The sequence below is a fragment of the Pleurodeles waltl genome, chromosome 8 (genome assembly GCF_031143425.1).
Source record: "Pleurodeles waltl isolate 20211129_DDA chromosome 8, aPleWal1.hap1.20221129, whole genome shotgun sequence".
Classification (NCBI taxonomy): domain Eukaryota; kingdom Metazoa; phylum Chordata; class Amphibia; order Caudata; family Salamandridae; genus Pleurodeles; species Pleurodeles waltl.
Genome location: NC_090447.1, coordinates 540,968,029 through 540,988,588, shown reverse-complemented (window position 1 = coordinate 540,988,588; position 20,560 = coordinate 540,968,029). Strand labels below are relative to the sequence as shown.

At 45.7% G+C, this 20,560-nt stretch overlaps 1 protein-coding gene across 1 annotated transcript in view; it reads right to left on the bottom strand.

Moving 5' to 3' along the window:
* The window catches only part of CFAP47 (cilia and flagella associated protein 47), a 2,216,809-nt gene that overhangs the window by 1,879,471 nt on the left and 316,778 nt on the right, over positions 1 to 20,560 (bottom strand). The window contains exon 26 of the mRNA XM_069204610.1: positions 1,091 to 1,300. Coding sequence (XP_069060711.1) covers positions 1,091 to 1,300 — 210 coding nt within the window. The remainder of the gene's footprint in view (positions 1 to 1,090; positions 1,301 to 20,560) is intronic.

Genomic DNA, 20,560 nt, shown 5'->3' with positions numbered 1-20,560 from the left:
ATGTAAATGCTCCCCTTGGCTGAACAGATTTTAACATTTTTGTTTTTAAATTCATCCCAACAGTCTGCAGATGAACACCTCAAATACTGAAAACACCAAGCCTTGCTACAAACCAAACAAAGGTTTATGCCATAGCTGATATATTGTCTATGAATAACTAAACATCAAAAGTTTAGAAATGCAAGCTGTGTTTCTCTGTGCACTGACAAATAAGTGTGGCTCTGCAGAGGTTGGGGAAAAAGAGGAAGGCCCCACTCTAAAACTGCTTAGTGCATAATTGGGCCAAGGGTTCCCTCGGTCTACAACCCTACTTTTCTATTCTACATAAAAAGAGGAAATTAGGTTTCACCCACCACAAATATATTTTGGCTATTGAGACCTACAAAATGCATTATTCATTTGTTAACAACTTAACAGCTCACTTTTCTGAAGAATGAACATGATGCCTGAATATACTATACAGTTATTTCTAATTAAGAAGGACCCTTAGGAAAAAGAAGTTGTAAAACATAGCCTGTACTAGGTCAGGACAGTAGGGAAAATGTTGGTCATATAAAATTATAACTCTTAACAAAATGTGACAATTGTATGGGGTGCAATAGAATGTAAAATCTACCAGTGATGTGCATGTCATGGTGAATTCTAGACAAGGAAAAGCCCTTTTACCAAAAAGCAGCTTCACCTGTTTAGCAGGTGGGTACCTGTTAAGAGGTCGACCATACCGAAGGTACTTTACACCCTATGAAGCATCGTGTATATTTTCCTCATTTAGGAAAGGATGGGTCAGAGAATATCTTTGCAGCACCTACATTAATGAATTATCATATCACACACAAATGCATCCAGTCCTACGCATTCACGTCTAGAGAGAAAGCAAGGGGCGGTCGAGAAGATCTGGTTAACATTTTGTTGCATCAGTGATGGAAGGCTCTCTATGAGAATGCTTTCTGGTCTGTTACTCCAGCTTTGAATGCATGATAGGTCTTTAGAAAACTAATGTGGTTTTCAAACTTCTTAAAAAGTTTGAAAAAACTGTCCCCCAGCCCACAAGTTCAGCGCACCTCTTAACACAAGTAAACGATCAGCGTACCTGTTATTCTCTTTATCAATGAAGATGACATCCACGATGAAGGACACAGGTTGGGAGGACTTGAAGCTGATATGGCAGGTGAGTGGTGCACATGCTCCCTCTGGTGACACCACAATATTTGAACCATTGGGGAAATGAGCAGACAGGGCATTAATCTGATCTCCATCTTCAAGTTCTAGTGCAGGCAATTCAACGTGTAACTCAGAGTCGCTGTATTAAAAATCAAAAAGGACTTGGTTCACAGTGAAGCAAGGTACCACCAGCAACTTGCACATTTTTAATACATTGACCTGCTCAAATGAACAGGAACTGGAGGTCAGATGTGTTCTTAAAGATGCCTGGGCTAATTTAAAAAGTGTTAGGACAGATTTAAATATTTTCAAGCATCATGTTTACATGTGTTTTTTTATCATTACCACCTTGAAGACCCGAGACACACTTCTTGTGACATCCTGACACTAAACTATTTTTATCTCGTTTGTTATTATACTCTTTCTGCCATTTATTAATCCAACAGTGAGGGCTCATTCCAAGACGTATGTGATGCCAAAGGATATCTAATAGAACACATAACATTACACAACTATACTGAGGCAACACATCTGAGTAAGGGAACAAGTACCCAAAAGGCAGAACAGAAGTGTCATGAACATGTCTGCAGAGGTTAGCAGAAGAAGGCCATGAGACACTGCAGTCCTCATTATTGTGCCCGATTGGGTCGTGACCAGGAGTACTATTCTGAAAGTCTTGGTGCAGATGAAGACCCCTGTTAAAGCAGCCTACTTGAGTAAAAATGTCATCATGCAAGCTTTGGAGAATGTTTTCCTAGGTGAATCACTACTCAGAGGCATGGACTAAGATATTCTCTCAGGCTTTGAGCATTGCTCTAATAGTTAATACCTCCAACCCCCCAGTATTTTTAAAATATCTGTGATATCATTACTACGTCTTTCACAATTGTGCTGTACTACACCATTGCCTTACACTTTGTTATGTAGCACCCTTCCATTGAGTTATGTTTATTCTTTATGCTAAAGTCCTAAGACTGGAAAGAAACCAATTAAACAGTAGTGTTGGTAAGTATTACAAAATAACTAAACTTGCAGTTTTATCTGCTGATGAACAAGTTAATTAAGAAACACTCTTCCCCGTGGATAATCTATCTAACCACACATTTTCTCATGTTTAGAATATCCCCAGTTCCCACACTGTTTTGGGAGACTTTTCAACATGACCCCAGTGCATCAGTAGGTGGCATCATGCAACTCTGCATCATGCCCCAAGATACGGAGCCCCAAAAAAGAATTATCTGGGTTTCAGATCTCAAATTTTGGACCTTTATAGATTGAAAGGTTGTCATTCCATAGAACAGGGAAGTGGGAGGGCAGACAAGAATCTGCAGTTAGATGCAGTATCCACCAGAAAGAGAGTTGTAGAAAGTAAGTAAAAAAACAAGTTACTTACCTGTACACTGTGGTTCTCCAGTATTGATATCTTTCAGAGATTCACATGCTTTAATCTTTCCTGTCGTCGAGGTAGGAGTCCCTCAGTCATTTTAACTAGTAGTAGTATAAAGTGTGTCACTTAAGTCTATTGCCATTAAATTGCATCATAGGATTAAGTAGTAATCCACATAAATTTTGTACATGACCAAAGTTCAACCAATAAGAGCAGAACTTGCACCCTTCTTTCCTGTGCAGTGGCTTCACACCTCAGATTTCGAAGCACTAGTGGAAAACTTATCCATGCTATGTGAGCAACCACACCCGTGAGGTGAGCGAATGAATGAGTAGATAGGTGGGTCACGTGAATCTATGAAAGATATCAATACTGGAGAACCACAGTGTACAGGTAAGTAACTTATTTTTTTCCAGTAATTAATCTTTCATAGATTCCCACGCTTGAATCTGGATACCTAGCATTACAACAACAGAAAAACACCATAGAAACTCTGAGGAGGCAGGAAACATACAAGGTATTTATGCAAATTTAACATAAAGCACTCACAAATAAAATAAACTTTATAAATAAATACATTCTGATGAGCTCACCTTATTAGAACAGGTTTAGAAGTGCTGCTTAACCCACTGAAGCATCCTTGTTGTTACCATCGTCCAGACAGTAATGTTTTGTGAAAGTGTGGCTGGTAGACCAGGTGCACGCTCTGCAAATGTCCGACAGTAGTACTCCGGTGAAGACAACAGCTGAGGTTGCAACACCTCTGGTAGAGTGGGTGTTTCCCCTAGATGCTAGTGGTCTTCCAGATGTTTCATGACAATAAGAGATAGCTATCATTGCTTTTGAGACTAGATGACCTTTTCTTTGAGGCTCAAACGCGGTTGGTCTGACTTTCTAAAGGTTGTAGTATTTATTTTCTAAATAAAATTTAAGGCGTCTCTTGACATCAAGGGTGTGAAGTGATCTTTCCTCTTCATTTGATGGAGTCTGGAAAAAGTCTTCAGGACAATTGGCTCATTGAGGTGAAAATCCGTGGGTACTTTGGGAATGAACTTGGGGTTAGTATATTGCAGGACTGTCCTTTCTAAAGTTGATAAAAGGCTCCTGCATAATGGAAAGCTTGTATCTCGTTAACACGCCTGGCAGTAGTGAGTGCTAGGAGAAATGCTGTTGTCCATGTAAAGTGCTTGATGTCAGGTTTGGGAATCGGCTCGAAAGGCTTCCTCATTAACTGTGACAAGACCGTATTTAATTGCCATTCTATCTGTTTTTTTCTCATCAGTGGATAAGCTCTAAATAATCCCTTTAGGAATTCTTTTATTAACCTATCTGACCAGAGAGACTTCTTGTTGTGAGAGCCTCTAAATTGTAGCAAGGTGAACTCTAATAGAACTGTGGCTGAGGCCAGACCTAGCCAGTGAGAAAAGATATGGCAAAATCTGTGCAGGTTCCAAAGAGTAAGGATGACAGTCTTTAGCTGCACACCAATTACAAAATCATTTCCATTTTGCTTTATATGATTTGCTTGTAGATTCTGCCAAGCTTTTGCTAAGATATTTCTGTATTATTGAAGGATATCTGACTGACGGAATTCATAGTATTCAGGATCCAGGCTGCTAAACTGAAAGATTCCAGGTTCGGATGTATAACCTGCACCACGTCTCGGTAGAGCAATCTTAGAGCTGTGCAGCTGTTCTGACATTAGGAGCAGCTCCAAACACCAGCATTGTCTCGACCATGCTGGAGCATACATGGCTCCAATTTCAGCTTGTGTAGTATCTGTGGAATCAGTTATTGGAGGAAAGGTGTACACGAACATGCCCGCCCAAGACACCTGAAGTGCATTCCCCAATGATACCTTGTGTGGGAACCTGCTTGCGTCTGGCTCGGCATTTTTGTGCTTATGTGAGTTGCGAAAAAATCTAGGGAAGGAGTTATCCATTTGTAGAAAATATTCTTGAGTTGGTCGTCTGACAACTCTCACTCATGACATTCCTTCAGTGACCTGCTGAGTTTGTCCGCCCCTTGATTTGTTGTGCTCTGAATGTGTTCCGCTTTCAGGGTAATCTTATGTAGGAAGCTGGCCTGGTGTGTGGTGGGTACCTAAGGTACTTACACCTTCTACCGGGTCCAAGTATCCCTTATTAGTGTAGTGTAGGCAGTGTCTAGAAGCCAGGCTCTCAAGAGGTAGTGTGGATTAGCAGCTAAGGCTTATCTAGGAGACATGAAAGCTCATGCAATACCACTGTAGTCACACATCACTTATACACATGAAAGAAAACGTTCAATGTTACAAAAATAAAGGTACTTAATTTTAGTGACACAATTACCAAAAAGTACTAGACAACTAACCCTCAAATTGGAGGTGACACATTAGATATGTACACTAGTAATCAGAAATAGGCATAGAAAGCAATAGAAAACAGTGCAAACAGCAATGGACAATAGTGACCCTAGGGGGAGCCCAAACCATATACTAAAAAAATGAAATGCAGATGCAGGACCCCCACCTAGGTTAGTGGAATGTATAGAGGGGAGCTGGAAGAACTAGGAAACCCCAAAGGTAAGTACCACAGTGCCCCTAGCGACCAGGAAGAAAGGAGTAAGTTACTGGATTTTCCCAAACCACCCAAAAGGACGAAAAGAAGATAACGCAACACCCAGACAAGACTCCAAGAAACCAGCAGTGGATTCCTGAAGAGGAAGAAGACCTGTGGAAGAAGGGGACCAAGTCCAGTAGTCACAGAAGTGTCCGGTGGGGGCAGGAGCCACTACCCACGTATCTGCAGTTGCAGGAGTTGGTCGCCGGTAGGACGAAGACAGCCAGCACTGCAGCCCTGGAGTCAGTGGAGAGTTCCTGTGGGGTGCAGGCGACGTCCCACACCTGATGGATGATTGCAGTTGGTCAGTGGTGTGGAAAAGCCACCAACAAGCCTTGGCAAAGGCAGAAGTTGCAGTAAAGCAAAAGTGGAGCTGCCGGGAACCAGCAAGGTCAAGGGGGTCTCAACCTATGCAGGGTGTGATGGGGGACCCTCAGCAAGGCAGAGTCCACTGAAGAAAAGGCAGCCCCCACAGGAGACTCACAGGAAGAAGAACCAGGAGCCCCAGAGGAGCCCAAGCAGCACAACTGGAGAAGGGTCCCACGCCGCAAGAGAAGCACGCAGAGAGCTATACATCACAGGAACGAGTGCTGAGGGCTGTGGCTACACAGAGCCTGAAGATCCCTTGGAGGAAATGCCAACAAGCCTTGGTAGCTGCAAGAGACACGGTGCAAGGGGGTACTAACCTGAGTGGGAAGGCAAAGGCTTACCTCCACCAAAGTTGGATAATTGGTAGAGAGAACCAAGGGTACCACTCCAGACCACCACCCATGATGCAGGATCCACGCAGCTCAGGATGAGAGGACATCCACACACCCAGTCGTCATTGCAGTTGGTGCCTGCGGATGCAGGGGAGTGACTCATTCACTCCAAAGGAGATTCCTTCTTCCTTCTCGGGCATGCTGAAGACTTGCCAGCCTCAGAGGATGCACAGCTGGGGAAATGTTGCAGAAGCTGGAAGGAGCTGTGGGAACAATGTTGCAAGCAGAGTCCTCGCTGTGGATGCAGATTGTCGGTTCCTGGAGGGTCCAGTCACAGTTCCAGTGGCCAGAAGTCGAAAGAGGTTGCAGAGGAGTCCTGCTGAACTTGCAAAACGGATCTGATCACCCACCCCAGAGGAAGACCCTAAACAGCTCTGAAAGGGGGACTGGTCATATAGCCAGGTGACTACCTATCAGGAGGGGGCTCCGACGTCAGCTGCCTGACATGGCCACTCAGATGCTCCCTGAGGCCGCTGCCCATTTTGGATTCAAGATGTCAGAATCCCTGGACCCTCTGGAGGAGCTCTGGGTACCACCCCTGGGGAGGCGATGGACAGGGGAGTGGTCACTCCCCTTTTCATTGTCCAGTTTCATTCCAGAGCAGAGACTCTGGCTCCCTTAGCCAGTGTAGACTGGTTTATGCATGGAGGGCACCAAATGTGCCCTTCAAAGCATACCAGTGGCTTGGGGGAGGCTACCCCTCCTAAGCCATGTAACACCTATTTCCAAAGGGGTACGGTGTTACCCCTTCCCCCCCAAAGGAAATCCTTTGTTCTGCCTTCCTGGGCTTGAGCTGTTCAAGCAGCAGAAGGGCAGAAAACTGTCTGATGGGTGGCAGCAGCTTGGGCATGCGCATAAATCCCCAAACTGCTGGTAGGAGCAACGCTGGAGATCCTCTAAGGAGCTACAGAGTGCAAGGAATCATACTTCCAATGCTGGCAACGGTACTGGGGTATGATTCTGACATGTTTGACACCAAACATGCCTACTTTTGGCATTACCATTATGTCGCTGGATTAAGGTAGTGACCTATGTCCAGTACACACATAAAAAGGCACCGCTGCACTGACGAAGTCCACGAAAATTTAACTGGAGTTTGTAGGGGAACCTCTGCTAGAGCAGGGGTGCTCTCACACACAGGAACCTGCACCCTTCCCTCTGGGCTAGGAGGGCCGACCATCGGGGTGACTTACAGTGACCTGGTGCAGTGACCTGCAGTGAAAAGGTGCAAGCACCTTTTCATGTGAGCTGCAAGGGCAGGTCTACGGTTAAATTTTACATGGGCTCCCCATGGGTGGCATAATAAATACTGCAGCCCATGGGGATCCCCTGGCACCCCAACGTCCGGAGCACCATATACTAGGGACTTACATGGGGGCACCAGTATGCCGAATGTGGGGTGTATGTGGTTCAAGTAACCAAGTTTAAAGGGAGAGAGCATAATCACTGGGGTTCTTGTTAGCAGGATCCCAGTGAACACAGTCAAACACACTGATAAAAGGCAGAAAATGTGGGCAACCATGCAGAGAAAGAGGGTACTTTCCTATAGCTTATTTTTCAGGTAACAGGACCAAATATCCTGCACTTCCTTAGATAAAGGGCATGATCTTCTGCCTTCCTGTTTAAGTAAAATATTGTGGTCGTGTTGTTGGTGTGGAGCAAAACATCCGACCTTTGTAGCTTTGGAAAGAAAGCTTTGAGACCCAAGCACTACTGCCTGCAGCTCCAAGAGATTGACTTGTTTATTCCTGTCTTCATCTGACCATTTTCCACTCACTTCCAGATCTTGGAGGCATGCCACCCATCCTTCCATTGATGCATCTACTGTCATAATGAGATTTGTGGACTTGAGTTAGACTGTTGACCCCTGTTCGACGTTTCCTCTTTTAGTCCACCATTACATCACTCACAGTATTTCCAACGTTTTCTGGACAATGTCGTTGAAGGATCCCTTTGTCCTGTGTCCACTGGCTGTCCAGTTGCTTTTGTGATGGCCTCGGGTACAACCGGCAGTTTGGTATGAGAAGCATGCAAGACAATATCAGACCTTTTTTGTGACAGAGAAGGTCCCAGCTTGATCATTTTTCTTCTGTTGGGCACACCTTACAGATATTTGTATTTATAATGGCTTCCAGAAATGTTATCGTCATTTGTTGTATTACACTGGATTTCTCTTTGTTTAAGTGAAGGCCTACATTCTTGACTACTTGCAGGCATGTCCTTGTGGAACCTCTCCCTGCAGGATTGTGCTTTTATCAACCACACATCTAAGTATGGAGACACTGGATGTCCACTCAGTCTGAAGTAGGCTGCTACCAGGACCATGCATTTGGTTAAAATTTTCAGCCCGAATGGTAGTACTCTAAACTGATAGTGATGTCTGGCCACCTCAAATCTGAGATATTTTATGTGCCTCACGTGAATGGGAATATGAAAATATACGTCCAGAAGATCCAATGATGTCACATGATCTTCTTTGTTCAGAAAGCGAATTATGTCCTGCAGCATGAGCATTCAAAAGGATTGCTTTTTGATTTACTTGTTGAGCATCCTGGGATCCAACAACTGTCTCCATTTTCCATTCTTTTTTCTGAGGAGAAAAAATTTGGTGTACAAACCTCTGAGCCTGCTGTTTTGAGGGATGTCATTTATTATTTCTTTCAAAATCAGAGACTGAATTTCTTGTTTTAACTCTGGAAGATGATGTGTCCGTCTGACAGGCGGATGGTGGGAAGTTTCTTGTTTTGCATTAATTATTTTTTTTATTGATGGGGAATTACACAAAACATTGCATGACATGTCTTATTAAATAAAGGGTATGAACATATGTATATCCGGGGAGCAAACATTCAAAAAATGCACAGAAAAATCAGCAGAATTACACTGTAAAGTCATCCGATAACAGATACAACCCATGACCCATATCCTTAATCTGTACCCAGGCAGGAGACACAACAAGAATGAATACATTATCAAAACAACCTATCAAAAATACAGGTTGATGCATGTTGCTGGGGTCCCCAAGCCACACCTGCAACTCACCTGTGCATGTACAGTGGTATCCAGGAATCCTATAAGCTACTAGAATCCCTAAACAGAGTGAAAGGGGGGCCAGGGTTCAACGAGTGGATTGTGCAACATGGCCAGAAAGATTGCTGAAGCTGGGGGTTATGGGTGGGCCTGCTCAAATATTGAATGGAGGGTAGGTGGTGCCCGGCAGGCTATGGTAATTATGGTCTATTAAGAGCATAGCTGGAGTGCTTTAAGATGCGGTGGTGTGAAGCAGGTAAATGCGATGCAGGATAAGTATTCTATCAGAGGGCGCCATATTGCTTGGAACTTATTATTGGTTCCAAAGAAGTTGTGCGAGAGCTGTTCCATGGCATAGTCGTGTCATCAACTGCACCGTAGAGGGCAGGGCTGATTGCTTCTAAGACAATGCAGTTAATGGTCTGGCTGTGTGTAGCATAGAGCCGATCAGTGCCAATATGATGGGGTCATGGCTGCTAAAGACATGGGCCGTATTCCCAATATTACTACAAAATAAGTATCAAGAAGAGGGTAGCCTGTGCCTTTGATGTGGCTAAGAACCTCCCTCCAAAAAGTGGAAATAAGGGCACTGGACCACCAAATGTGTTCAAAGTCTCCTGGAGCATTCCGACAATGCCAGCACTGGTTGGGGGGGTCAAGCATATGCAGACAGGCGTGCGGGTGTATGATACCAGTGGAACATCAATCTGTATGCCATCTCCCTAAGAGAAAGACTGTGGTAAATATTTTAAATATCACGCCATAGGATATCCTACTCTGCAGGTGTAACCTCTTCAGTGTTAGCCGTGGCCCAGCTGGTTTGATATGAGTGTGTGATTGCAGGTGTAGAATGTTGAAGCGTACTGTATGTATTGGAGATCAACCCTCTTGTGCAGTCATAGGCTCTAACAAGTTTTTCAAGTAGGGTGTAGGGCCGGATAACCGCAGGATATACAGAAAGGGAATATAGTCCAGTGTTTCAAATGGATATACTGTAATTTGGCAGTGTGAGGCAAATTATAGTCCCTCTTGCATTGTTAAAAAGATTTGAAGACTGTCCCTACAAATAGGTATCAGAGTGTCCTACAATCCCGTTGCTCCACTCACAATAAGCTTTAGGAGACAGCACGGGTGGGAAGGCTGGACTAGGCGCAAAAGGGCTATTGGGTGAGGGGTATGTAGTCAATCCCTTTCTTAGTGCTAATTTATCTCCTGATTTCCAGCACAGTTCTGGTAGGGGTCGCAAGGTAGGCCCTGTGCAGATGATTGCATTGGGGCAGCCATGGTAGGTCCCATAAAGATCTGCAAGCAACTGCTCTGTCCATACGAAACCAGTAGGACACGCTCGCCCTGGCTACCCAGGCTGGTATAAATCACAGGTGCGCTGCACAATAATACTCTAAAAGATTGGGACAGATCAACCTTCATCTGTCTATTGATTGCATCAGGAGTGTATGGGAGACCCTGGCTTTCTTCCGGCCCCAGGTGAACACTTGTATGTTGCACTGAAGCTGCATTATTTTCTCTTGTGGAATCGCTGTGGGGAGGGTTTGGAACAGATAGAGCACCTGTGGTAGGCTATTCAGTTTATCCACAATCTGTCCCAGCCACAAGATTGGAAGAGGTTTCCACCTCTGGAGATCTTCTACAATAGCACAATGGAGAGGAGTCCAATTCAATTCTGTCCAGGTGTCGAGGGACAGCGTAAGGAATACGCCCAGGTATTTAACCTTGTTGAAGGACCACTGAAATGGTGCCAATGCTTGCAGTTGTGGTACGTCTGCTTTCGGAATCGTGAGGTTAAGTATGTTGGGCTTGGCCATGTTGACTTTAAAGCCAGAAATAGCCACAAAGTCCTTTAGGGCAGACGGCACTGCTAGTAGGGACCTAGCAGGGTGTGATAGGGTTAAAAGGAGGTCGTCCACAAACAGGTTGATCTTATGTATTGTCCCCCCAAAGGGAATGCCCTCAATGCTGCTAGAGTGTCAGATGGTAATGGCCAAGGGTTCAACCATGAGGGCAAAAAGTAAGGGTGATAAGGGACAACCCTGTCTCGTCCCTCTCCAAATAGTGATGGGTTGGGTGAGGGCACATAATTCTGGAGCACATAACGGAACCCATCCTGATCTTGATCAGTACTGCTTGCAGGAAGTCCTAGTTCACCCGATCGAAGGCCTTCTCCGCATCACGAGATAGAAAGCAGGCCAGAATATGGTGGTGGTGGTCTTTTTCTATCAAGTGAGCCACCCAGCACACATTGTCAGCTCCCGATCTGTTACAAATTAAGTCCACCTGGTCCAGGTCATTAAGATATGGGAGATATTGCTCAAGCCTGGAGCTCATTATCTTGTGTAGAGTTTGTCATCTGTATTTAGGACTGCAATGGGGTGATAGGAAGAGCAGAACATTGGGTCCTTACCGGGTTTGGGGATAAGTGTAATTTCCATGGTTGCCATAGATGGAGTGAGGCCAGACTTGTGTGAAAAATAATTGAATTAGTATAACAGGTGGCTAACCAGTTCCAGGAGGAACAGTCTATAGAAGCTAACCAGGATGCCATCCGGCCCAGAGGATTTGCAAAACAGCATGGTTTGGAGAGCTTTACAGCGCTCCTCCATTGTGATTGATGCATCCAATGCCTCTATGTTGGGGGGTGTAGTGGCTCCCATTCACAGGCGTCTAGATATTCCCAGATTAGTGTGGGTGTAGCCACTTTATGATCGTAAAGAGTTTGCCAATAGGTAAGAAATTCCCTCTGTTTATTGTTGCCCGGCCCCCAATCTCTGTGCGCTGTTTAGTGGTATGCCTGAGCCGGACGCAGGCTCCGGGCCAAGATCCTGCCCAACTTATTGCCTCCTTCATAGTATAAATGTTTAAGCACCAACAAGGCCCTGTTCAGCCCTATTTGTCCTATGCACCCTCAGTTGACCCCCACAACATAGCTAGGTGCTGTTTGAGTTTCCGGCTAGTTGTAAATTTATCCTGATGCTCAAGTGATTTTAATTTTGATAGACAGTGTGTCATGTATTACACATGCTTCTCTGGGGCAAGCAATGGCTATTGTAGATATGACCCCTCTGAAAGCTGCTTCAAACTCATCCCACAGCATGGCAAGGGAGTGTCTTATATAGTGTTATGCGTGAAATAATCTATTACACCCTTGCGTATTTCCTCCACCTCAACTGGGTCACGTAGTATCTGTGGGGGCAAACGCCAACGCGGAGAAGCTCTAGGATGCAAGGAAGTGGATGACCATGTCAAAGCTACATAAGCATGATTTGAAATTGAAATATCAGATCTCTCTGCCGATTTTAAGGTGTGGAGGAGGGAGTGCAATACAAACAGGTAGTCTATGCTGGAGTAGGAAGTATGTACATGAGAATAAAAGGAGTAGTCTTGAGTGTCTGGATGCTTGTATTGCCATGCATCTATAAGACCCAGGTACGTTATTTCACTTTTCAATTGGGCCGACATGGCTCCGGAGCCTTGATACATAGACAAAGTTCTATCCATAGCTGGGTCCCACACCAGATTAAGTTCACCTCCCACCACCATGAACACTTCAGTCCCTAGGAGTTGGTCTTGCAAGACTCATCGAAGGTAGGAAACCTGGGATGCATTAGGTGCATATATATTGAGCAGGGTAAACTTCCCATTCCCCCTGGTTATAACTAGAGTTATATATATCTTCCCTCCTTGTCTCGCACCACTTTAGTGATTTTAGACATGAAGTGTGTTTTGCAAAGTATTCCTCCTTCTGCTGTTTTAGAGTCTGTATACGCCCAGTGGCTCAAAGGGTATTTTTAGGGTGCGCCATTCTATGCTTGTCAGCTGCTCGGAGATTGGTATTTTGTAGGAAGACCACATCAGGGTCAGGAGGCAGAATATATCCCCACGTATGCTTGCGTTTATTAGGATAATTAAGATCACAAATATTGATGGAGAATAGTTTAAGCCCCATATCCATAGTAAGGAAGTGAGTGGGTAAGCACCAGTCCATACCAAAGACATTCCACCACCCCCTCAGCATGCCTCCCCCAAACACATTGTAGGAACCCTCCACCGCTTGACGACATGAAAAAAAAAAAAAAAAAAAAAAAGGAGGTTAGTAACAACCAAATAACTTCTACGGACCAACAGGGTCTAACTTGTGTACCAACGTCCCAAAGAGATCTTGGGGCTTGCATCTTACTAGAGGAGTCATCCTACCAGGGTGATTGACACTTCAGTCAGGTCCCCAGCTTAATATCACCAATTGATCCAAGGCTGAGATGACCAATGCGGTTCCCCGCAGCCCCCACTAGCAGGAGCCCCAATTGTCAATACATGGAGGACATGATCCAGTGTGTAGGCCGGGCCCATCCCTTAACCAGGTTGATCCTTTCAGAAGAGCCAGAAACAGAAGGTAGTGGAGTCGATTACTTATCCATATTGCATAAGTGATGAATGATATCTTGTTTTGTGTCCTGTGCGGCTGTCTTCCTGGGGTGTCTATCAGGGCGGCAAGGTCAGACAGTGGTCCATACTAGGGGTGTCCCATGATGGGGATGGTGGACTGTTTCCATCTGGTGGAGGCAGTCCCAGCAAGAGGCGTGCCTCCTCAAGTCAGCACACAGCCTCCCAACTTGAAGAGTACAAAGGTGTGGCCCCATTGGTAGTTAATGTTCGATTCTTTTAGGTTATCAGTAACCTGATCAAAGTCTTGTCTGCTTAGTAGAGTCATAGGAGAGAGGTCCTGGAACAGCTGTATGGTATGGCCCGGATAAACCAAAACTGCCATCTTTCTCGTCGGCAGGAGGATTGCCTCTTTTTTGGTGAAGTACTGAACATGCGTCAAGATGTCTGGGGCCATGTTGGGGTGATTCGGAGCTGAGCGTACCTGGTGTGCTCTGTCCATCATTGGAGGAGATAGATCTGCCTCACCCCAGACTGCCTGTAAGAGGGCTGCTGTGAAAGCCATAATGTCTGCACCCTCCATCCCCCTCGGGACACCCTGGATATGGATACTGTTCCGCCGACCCTGGTTCTCTAAATCTTGTTTGAGCTGCAGCCTTATATTTTGCTTTTCCAGGTTGAGGACTCGCCGCGACAGCATTTCTTGATCATCTACTCGTGCATCAGTGGTTCGTTTCATATCATCTACTCGTTCACGCAGCTCCAACACATCCTTTTTGAGATCCCCAATGCAGGTTTTAAAGTCTTCTTTGAGAGAACTTTTCTCTGATTGGATCTCATGAAGGAAGTTAGACATAAATTCCGGGGTAAAAGGAACCTGGGGAAAGGCATACATTGGTCATTTGTGCAACATTTCAACCTTTTCAGTCTCTGTGGGTGCCGCCTTGCTCCAAAGGGATTTCACCAAGGTTTATTTTGTGGCTTTATTGCGGGGAATGACTGCTAAGAGACCACCTGCAAGGCACGTGGCGATTGGGGCTGCCATGAGCGTTCCGGCACCACACCCCAGCTTAGCACCCGTGCATCCACTACTTTAATACCTTCTCATTGCAGGGACTGAAAGGCCCGACTTATCACCTAAGCTCTGCGCCCCAGAGCACAACCGCCAAGAATCCAGAAAAATGTGGTGCCTTCCTGATACCCTGGCACCACCCACACAGGGTTCCTAGCACCGCGGTGCAACAGTAGCCCCCTCCCACTCCACTGGAATCAGGTCAGTTCTTGGAATTATTCCTCAGTGGCAGGGGTGGTGCTCCTAAAGCTCACTGTACCCGTTGTGGTATTCAACGGGCAGCGAATGTGGTGGAGTCAATTATGCCCATGGGGGACCATCCCAACCTGATAGGTCCCCCAGTCTCTCCGTGGCAAGTCTTGCTAACATTGCTGTCCCCTTCAGGTGTGGGTGGGTTGCTAGCCAATGAGGTAGTATCGCCCAATCAGTTTGAAGGGCACAGGGCCCATAATGAGGCCTCCACCGCTTGGAACGTGCTCGGTTGACTCACCTGCTGCCTCAGCTCACGCCTCGTAGCACCAGCGAACCGGCAGACGCAAAGCGGCAGCCAGGCATCAGCACACACGGCTGCCTACAGCAGTGCTAGAGGGGTTCTTCTGCACTGTTCTCCTCCCTCCTGGCCCTAGGGCAGGGAAGTCCACTTCGCCCCAGGCCAGGCCTTCAAGCCAGGTCTTGGTGCCTCCATCCCACTCTTCACCTCTTCGCTCCCGCCCCAGAACCAGCATGGGGGACTTCTACACCATGATGAACGTCAGATAGATTCTTCTGCCGGCGTATGTCCCACTGAGGGCCGCAAAAGGCAGCAGGTCAGTGAGGCCAACATCGCAATAACCGACAGGCTCATTTGGCAGACACAGGTTGGTACTGTGATCTCCCACAGAGTGGCTGAGCAGGCCAAGGGTACTCGTGCGGCCGATTCTTCCTCTGTGGCTGTTCACCACCACGCTCTCACCAGGAGAGATGCAGGTCTCCGCAGGGCCGCCAGTGTGGTCCTGTCATGGGACCCACTTCAAAAGATGGCGGGCGTGAGTAAGTTAGCCCATTCAGCAGGATCATTGCGCTTCAGCCAGAATGGAATGCTTCCTCCACTTCACAGTGTGTCCGGGAACTTCAGTGTCGCCCCCACACCATCATTGTGCTCGAATGGCCAGACCTGGTGCTTTGGATGGGGTCAGATTGGCCACGGGGGACCAGAGCGCCAAGGACCAGTGTCTTACTCCATGGCCGGTCCAGCCATACCTCCGTGGGGAGGTTTCTGAACAAACTCTACCCTGTGACCATACTTTATTGTATCCAGAACCCACCTGTCTGAAGAGATGGATGCCCAGTTTTTGTAACAGTTGAAAAGAGCGTCTCTGAAGTGTAAAGGAGGTGGCGGCATTGAGGTAACCAGTGTCATTCTTTTGTCACTGTTTCCTGTAAGACTCATGACCTTTCGATGTGGTCTAGCTTTTTTCCTATCTGGCTGTCTGGAGTAAGCAGAAGCCTGAGAAGGTTCGTAGTATTGTGAAAACTGCTGTGGATGGCCCTGCGCTTGCTGGTGGTATGGTTGGTATTTGTATAGTTGATATCCACCACAAAAATAATACTGTCCTCTTCCTCTACCACCTCGAAATGATGACAATCTCTTTTGTTAGAGTATTCCTAAGGCACGAGCAGTTTCTGTGTTGGCTTTGATTGATTGCAGTGCCTCATGAATATGTTTACCAAACAAGGCTTCTCCATTTTAAGACATGTCTAAGATTTTGGAAAGAACCTCCGGATGAAAGGAGGTTGCCCTGAGCCAACTTCGCCGTCTAAAGAACTGCTGCCCATGCCATCTGCCAGATGCCTGTGAGGGCCACATACACTGAAGTATCTATCATCTCCGATGACATTCTTTCCCCCTCCTGAATAATAGCTTTGGCTTCTTGTTTCTGGTTTTCCAGCAGGGACTCGAACACATGAGCCAGGTCGGACCACTTCGACCGACCGTACCTGCCCATTATGGCTAGGGCATTCGATGCCCTGATTGTAATCACTGCCATGGCTTAGAACCTCTTCCCAATATTGTCCAGCCACCTGCCCTTCTTGTCAGGGGAGCTGAACTTGGTGCTTTAGGGTTTTTAGATCAAATCGGGCTTAGAATGGCCTATCAGGCAGGCTGGAAAGTTTTATTGCACCTTGTATTTTTTGTCCAACCTTGGTATTACTGTGGCACCTGTGGCTGGGATTCTCATAGCCTTTAGATCTTCATTCCAGATATGGTCAATGATTGGTATGGAATGTATTGATTTCTTGTTGTATTCCTTAAAATTATACCGGAAGCACTCAGTATGTTGTATTAAAATTGGTAGGTCGAAGTGCTTTGCAGCCCTTTCAATCAGCGCGTGAAATCCTCCCAATATCATCAGATGGGAACTAGCACCTGGAGGTGTGGGTGGTGCTGATATGGGAGAAACAGTAATCACATTCACCATCCGAAGTAGTCACCTGGTGCTGTAGTATTTCCCCTTCCTCATGTTAATCATCAACATTATCATCATTCCCTTGATCCACAGTCGTCATGTATGGCGATGGATTCCAATTGTCTCAGTTGGAATATCTCAATATGCGATACCCTTGGGGTTGAGGGGTGTGTTAGAGCTTCTTTTTGCGGCGTGTTTCCACACTCTGGCTTTAAAGGCGTGTTCATCTTAGGATGAATATGATAGTCCTGTAACATCATACAAAGGTCCGTCACCAACTCAACAGTTATATGCATTGTTGGTTTCTGTGGATGATGTGTCTCAAACGAATCATCATAAGCCTCAAACTCCGAGAAGTCTTCATAGTCTTTTCGCCTCTCTCATCTGTCCTTAAAGGAGAATTCACCTATGTAGTGTGATTTCTGCTGCTTGTTATCATCTGAATCTTGACATTTCACTTGCAGTTGAGATGTGCTGGTAACATCTCCAAAAAAACAAAAACCCACTGCAGTCGCCTTCCTCCTCTGTGTTCCCAATTTCGAGAAGGTGCATTGGTGGCAATGGCGAAACCTAACTAGGGGATGTCAATTCTGGCCTCAAAGTTGTTTCTACGACAACTGACGACTGGTCGGTCAACGGTATTTATGATACTTTTTTTAATCGGAGTAGTCTTCACTGTGTGCAAATGCGATGTCATCAGAGTTGTCATCTGTGCATCCGTTGGACAGTGTTGATGAAGGGAGAGACCGAGTGCGTCGACAATGGTCCCATCGTCGAAAATCTTGCCATCTACGAACTTGTCATCAAGACTACTTTTTATCCATGAAGCAGAAGACACTGATTGTAGGGGTCGTCGCCATAGACAAGGTCACCGACAGAGACGTCATTGCTTTTACCAACAGTTTAGTCGTTGACCTGATTGATTTTTCAGAGATAGGTTTTCTAATATTTGCAGATGGCTCAAAAGCGGACACTTTTTGACCATTTTTCATTTGAGCTTTAATTGAAGTAAATTTAGTAGCTGTTAATATTTTCTGTTTGTCCATCTTTTTGGAGTCTTTTTGGGTAGTTCAGCTATGTCCTTGTCAGATCTGACTTTTTTTTTTTAGATTATTTTGCCTTAAAACAAGGTCTTTCATCTCCAGAGTATAGAGTTTCTGAAGCTTCTTTCTTTTGTAGCCACAATAAAAGCCTTGCCTCCCAATCTTTAAGGGTCTTGGCTGAAAATATTCTGCAGTGCTTGCAGTCCTTTGACTTGTGGTGGGGGTGCAGGTAGTATAAGCAGTCTTTGTGGGGGTCTCTTAAAAGAGCCTCAGATTCCCACATATCTTACATGGAAGAAATAATCCTTTCTTTGACCCCTTGTAAATGTTTGCAGTGTCAGATATGTAGTCAGAGTAGAATAAAATGATAAAAAGTTCACTTGAAGGTCATTGTTACCAGTGAGGGTGATGAGGTAAAGAAAACCTAAGCATAGCTCAGGGAAACTCCATTTCCACAACATGGGGTGAGAAATCAGAGGTGAGAAGCCACTGCATAGGAGTGAAGGGTGCAAGTTCTGCTCTGATTGGTTGAACTTTGGTCATGAACAAAATGATGTGGATTGCTGCTTAATCCAATGAGGAAATGCAATGAAAATAGACCTAGATTACAGACTTTATATTACTAATAGTGAAAATTACAGAGGGGCTCCCACCTAAATGATGGGGAAGAATCAAGCATGTGAATCTATGAAAGATTCAATACTGGAGAACTTGTTCTTCTGGTGAATCCTCACAACTACAGATTCCTCACCTTTAGAATAGATACAAAAGCAACACCTCCCTAGGTGGTAGGGTCTATAGAATGGCTCGACCGAAAAAGGTTTGCAGGTCCTAATGTGCAAAATTGCCTTTCCCATCAGAACTGGCTGTCAAGGCAGCACTGCTTTGCCAAAGTGTTGAAAGATCCTCATGTTGCGGTCTGACCAATATCCAGGACAGGCACTCTGCGCAGTGATAGCAGTCTTGGACTGGTGAAATGAGCCCTCAGTCCTTCTGGATGCTGCTTCTGTAGAGGACTATCCACTTAGGCTAGTCCTCTTCTGCACTGCATTGCCTATCTTTGCCCCAGAGAGTCCCACACAGTGACAAATCATCCACCGATTATCTTTTTGGTGCATCAATATAAAAGCTCACTCTTTTAGGGTGCAAGGGTTGTAGTTTCTACTCCTTTTTTGAGGGATGAGATAGAGCAAAGAAAGTCAAAAGTGTGATTTACTGTCCGACACGAAAAGGAAGGACAACCACTAGCAGAAAGGCTGCTCTAGTCCTCAGCACCAGTGTGTTCTGAAAGAAGGTGGTGTAGAGTGGCCTGAAAGAGCCAGAAGCTCACTCACAAGGCCAGCTGAAGCTATTGCGATGAGAAAGACAGTCTTCAGAGTCAGGAGACATAGGGGGAAAAAACTAATATCTCAAAAGGCATGCACATAAGAAAAGTGAAGACCAAATTAAGGTCCTAATGTACAATCACAAATAATTGACAAGGAAACATGAGTAAAACCTTTAAGAACTTGCAAAACAACAGGGGACTTCAACAAGGACGGCTGGTTTGTCAAATTCCAAAAAGCCAAAAGGGCCATCAAATTACCTTTAACAGTGCCCACCCCAAGTCCTTGCTGGATCAAGGACAAAACAGACAACAACATATCCAACAATTCTTTGACCTGCAACAAGTCCATATTACGGGTGCCACATCACGTCACAAACTTGTCCCAGCATCTGCTGTAAACAGACTTTGTAGAAAGACGTCCAGTTGCAAGGACGACATTCAGAAGGAAACTCCAATCCAGTCAAGTGTCGACACTCAGTCTCCATGCATGGAGGTGTAAAGATGTAAGACTGTGCCTTGATATCTTAATATTGCAGCAGAAGATCTTCCTGAAGCAGCAGCCTGATCGTGAAACAGATGTTCATGGTCAGAGGTTCTGGGTACTGTACTCTCCTGGCCCAATCCAGAGCCAGTAGGATGACTTGGAACTGGTCAGTACTGATTTTCTTCAGAACCCTGGGCAGGAGAGACAGTGGCAGAATGGCCTACAGTGCTGACATTGCATTTTCTTTGCAGTGGCAAAAATACTGACCCATGATTCTCCCCTTTGCAAGAAGGCACCCTGCACCAATTGAGGGTGTAACTGCCATTCATGATCCTTTAGACAACACTGGCTAGGTTCAGCTCTCACTGGCACTTAAAGATCCTGCCAGGTTGTGCACAACCAGGGAAATGCCCTGCAGATTCAGCCAGTTGCACAAGCGCTAGGCCTCCAGGCGCAGGACTCATTAACCCCATCTTGCTTGTTACAATACCACTTGATGATGGGATTGTCAGTGAGGATCTGAATCAGTCTCCCTCAGATGTGCGGCAGGAAGACTTTCCAGTGCTAGGCAAATGGCCTACAACTTCATAAGGTTGGTGTGGAGAATGCCCTGCTCCAGAGACCGGAGTCCTCTGATCTCCACCTCTTCCAGATGAGTTTCACAGCCCAGGACAGATTTGTTTGTCACAATCATCAGCTCTGGATGAAGTAGGGAGAGGGATATGCACTCATCCAATTGCGGTTGAGCAGCTACCACTGCAGATCATTTGCAGTCTCCTCTGAAACGTAGATGGAATCGGACAGGTTCCCTTAGATCTATGGCCACTGAGACTTATATTGCACTCCAGAGCTC